The sequence below is a fragment of the Chaetura pelagica genome, unplaced genomic scaffold, assembly GCF_000747805.2.
Source record: "Chaetura pelagica isolate M959 unplaced genomic scaffold, ChaPel_1.0 scaffold757, whole genome shotgun sequence".
Taxonomy (NCBI): Eukaryota; Metazoa; Chordata; class Aves; order Apodiformes; family Apodidae; genus Chaetura; species Chaetura pelagica.
The window spans coordinates 1,386,278-1,390,105 of NW_009970727.1; the positions used below are offsets into that span (position 1 = coordinate 1,386,278).

Genomic DNA, 3,828 nt, shown 5'->3' on the forward strand with positions numbered 1-3,828 from the left:
TCCTGCTGGCAGCTTTGCTGGAGATGAGGAGCACAGCCATGGACACTGGTCTCCATCCCCAGACCCTTGAGATCATTCCTGCCTCATCTCTCCTGCCCAACCCACAAAGAAGCCTTTTCTTAATTTTATTTCATTTTATATATATTTTTGTCTGTGTGTGTGTGTGCAAAGGCTTCTGCTGTTGCTGCACCCACCATCCCTGGCTGCACCTCTCTGGCTTGGCAGCTGAGTTTAAGATGTCCAAGCCTTCAGGAGCTTCCCAAAATAGTGTGGGTGCCCTCTCCTGGTTTCTCCCAGCACCTTCCTGGCACCCTGCTCATGGGGCACCGGGGTGCCTGCTGAAGGGCTCTGGAGGGCACAGCTTGGTGGGCTCCTGGGCAGCACAAGCCAGAGCTGCTCAAAGCTTTGGGGGTCAAAATGCCAGCACCAGCTCTGATGGTGGCACCTATGGGCAGCCTTGGCAGTGTCCCCTGCTGCCAGCCTCAGTGCTGGAGGCTTGGACATAGCACCCGGGATGGGTGACACCAGGAGCTGGCAATGCTTTTGGGACCTTTGAGGTCACAGCAGAGGTGTCTTCTGGGCTCCCACACCTTTGGCAGGGAGCCAGTCCCCCTTGGATCTTCCCATGGAGATGCTTCCCAGTGTGACAGCACAAGGACTGACCCAGGAGCATCCCAGACTGTGCAGCCCAGCTGGGACCTGTCTGTCCCCAGTGGGGACCACTCTGTTCCCCACCTTGCACCGTGTGGGTCCAACCCGAGCAGGGCTCCATCCTTTGGAGATGCCCCCACTCCTGTCCGTGGCCCCCCCCATCATCATCCTCCCTCCCCCCCCCCCCCCCCGAGCTCGGGGGGAGCAGTTATGGAAGGGTTAGTCGGGCTCCAGTTCAGAAGAAGGAAGGAAAGAGAAGCCAACCAGAGAAGAGAGGATGATCCAGTTTTTCCTCACTCGGCTCCCTTGGCCCCTGGAACCACAGACTGCCCTGGTGCCACCATGTCCCCTTCCTGGGACCAGTGTGTTCCCTCCCAGCAGCTCAGCCCCATCTGGACTTGCTACCACCCATATCTCTGAGGTGCTACCTGGGCCATACCAGGACCCTGGTGCATCAGCAGCTGCCAGGCTGGCAGCCTGCAGGGACCCCTGGGACCCCCCTGCTTCTGCCCCTATCCCTGCAGCACCCATCACGAGTGGGGCCAGGTCTCAGCTGGGGGGCAGGCTTGCAACCACCTGGGCTTTGATGAGAACCCCTTTGCTCCCCTTGCATGAACCTCACTTTGCCTCACTGGCTGCTCAGGGGGGTCCTTCCCTTGCTGGGTGAACCCCTGATGATCCCCAAAAAGGGGGCAGCCTTTGTGCATCACGGGAGGAGGGTTTATACCCCCATTTCCCCAGAGAGGACTCCTTGCCTGGGTGAAAGGAGGGGATGAGGGGATCTGGCACCCAAATTCACCCTCCTGTGGGGGAAAGGGACAGGCTCTGGTGTCCCTACCTTGCTGGAACCCCTCTGGGCATCCTCTCCAGGCATCGCCCAGTGATGCCATCAAAAACCATCTGGTCCCAGGAGCCGAGGGAGGGGGAAGGAAAAAAAATAAACCAACACCAAAAAAAAAACCAAACAAAGAGAGGTAATAAAGGAAAGCAAGCAGCACACTGCAGAGCTGAGGGCGTTAGTGGTCAGCAGGCAGGGGGGTGGGGGGGGACACCAGGGAGGGGACACGCGTACCTTCAGCTTGGACTGAATCTCACGAGATTTCCGCCGGGCAAGAACCTGCAAGTGGCTAGAGACCTGCAGAGAGAGAGCAGAAGGAGAGGGGGAACAGCAGAGCCGTCAACCAGAGGAAAGGAGGAGGAAGAAGAGGGGCTGCCCATGCTCACAGAGACACCGCCGCGGACACCTGGGCGAGGGCCCCAAAAACGTACCTTGATGCCAACCTGGTACTCCCGCACCTTCTTCCGAGCTAGAACCTGGATGTGGCTGGACACCTGGTGCCCGCCACGCCGTTCGGAAAGGAAAACACAGAGAGAGTGAAGATAGGGTTTTTTCTCCCTCCCCACCTAGCAGGGTGGGATGTTGTTCCCCTCCCCCGGGGAAGGGAGCGTTTGGGGTGATGCTCCTGGAGATGCTGCGGATCCTGCGCCTGCTGTGAGCTGGAGAGAGGAAAATGGGGGTGGGGGGCAGCCCCTGATGCTGGGCTGGTTGGTGCTGGTCTGTGCCTCCCCCTCCGTTGGGGTGAAGGAGGGAGGTGGTTGAACCCCCATCCCTGGAGGTGCTTCAAAGCCATGTAGATGTGGTGCTGAGATGTGGGCTTAGTGGTGGACTTGGTAGAGTTGGGTTAAGGGTTGGACTGGATGATCTTAAAGGTCTTTCCCAATCAGAAGGATTCTGTGAAGCCTCTGTCTGTGTTTAACCTCTCCTGGGGCTTCCCAGACAGACAGACAGATCCCCCAGCCCCTGCCAGCACAATCTGCTGCCTGCACACAGCACTGAGTATACAGCCTAGAGGAGTTTTGGAGTCCCTACTTACTCCAGAGGTGGCTGCAGTGGGACTGCTGGTTCCCAAGGAGATCCAGCAGGGACCAGTTCACACCTCCCCCCAGGGCTCCTTCTGATTTTTCAGGTGGGAAAAGTGAGAAAAGGTTTTTTGTGTGTGAATCCAGAGCCCTGTAGGAGCAGGATCCAAAGAAAAGGTGCTGATGCACGGGCAGGAAAGGTGCTGTGTGGCTGGGGTGGGAGGTCCCAGCAGGCAGTGTGGGGGTCCCTGCACCCACAGGGGCTGATTTTGGCAAGCTCCTTCTCCCACCAGTGCCAGGCTGTCCAAGAAGGGACCCCAGAGTGCCCAGGACATGACTGCACAAAGGGGACAATGCCACATGCACCTCCCCTGTGCCTTTCCTGGGTCCTCCCTAGAGCATCCCTTTCACCCAGGGACACATCCTTCCTCCCATGAAGGAAGGGTCCAGTTAAGGCTTTAAAGCCCCATTAAGCAGTGTCTAAACACAAGGAGAGTGGCCAAACCCTGGTCCCTCTCCCTTCAGCATCACTTCTGGAGGGACGTCACCCTCACCAGTGCCTGGGGACCAACAGGGTAGTCCCAACATAAGTGCCTCCGTGCCCCAAAACCATCAGTCACCCTGCAGTGGGGGAAGCACCCACTCTCCAGTGTCCTGGGCCACCAGCTCTGCAAGGACAGGCCACAGGATGTGTGACAAAGGGACATGTGACATCAAGAGCTGCAGTAGTTTGGTCTTTGGACAGGTTTGGTCTCTGCTCAGAGCTGGGATGGATGTGACACTGCCCACACACTGTGCAGACACAGGGGGGGCCACTGCCTGCATCCCTGCCTGCCCCAGCAGCCAAGCTTGCAGGGTGCCAAGGTCAGGGCGAGGGCTCTGCAGGACCTCCAGCCCCTCCAGGACCAGCACTGTCCCCTGGCTGGCACAGGGACAGCTTTCTCTCAGCTCTGGGGGGACCTTCCCCACAGCACGAGTGGCGTGAAGCTCAGTGTGGGGACGCTCAGTTCCCAGGTAGAGCAGCAGAGAGGGATGCAGAGAGATGCACACGCTGCTCGGGTGGAGATTTCAAGAGCTCCTGCCACCCATGGGGTGACTCCAGCCAGGCGGGGGGGTGGGGGCTGGGTGCTGCCTGCCTCTGCACCCCCAATTTCAGGCATCCCCAGATCAGCCATCCCTGAGGACGCCTGTGCTGCCGACGAAGCTTCTCCCCCAGGAGAAGGGCCCTCACTGATGCTGGTGGCTCCAGGAGGGGACGCAGAGGATGCCAGACCCCCAGTCCCACCCGGGCTTACCTGGCACCCCCCCTCCCACCCC

General features: G+C 59.3%; 1 protein-coding gene across 1 annotated transcript in view; it reads right to left on the bottom strand.

The window, feature by feature from the left end:
* Positions 1-3,828, bottom strand: part of TEAD3 (TEA domain family member 3) — a 12,358-nt gene that overhangs the window by 4,497 nt on the left and 4,033 nt on the right. Inside the window, 2 exon segments of the mRNA XM_010007099.1 lie at positions 1,724-1,786; positions 1,921-2,055. Of these exon segments, the coding sequence (XP_010005401.1) occupies positions 1,724-1,786; positions 1,921-2,055 (198 nt within the window).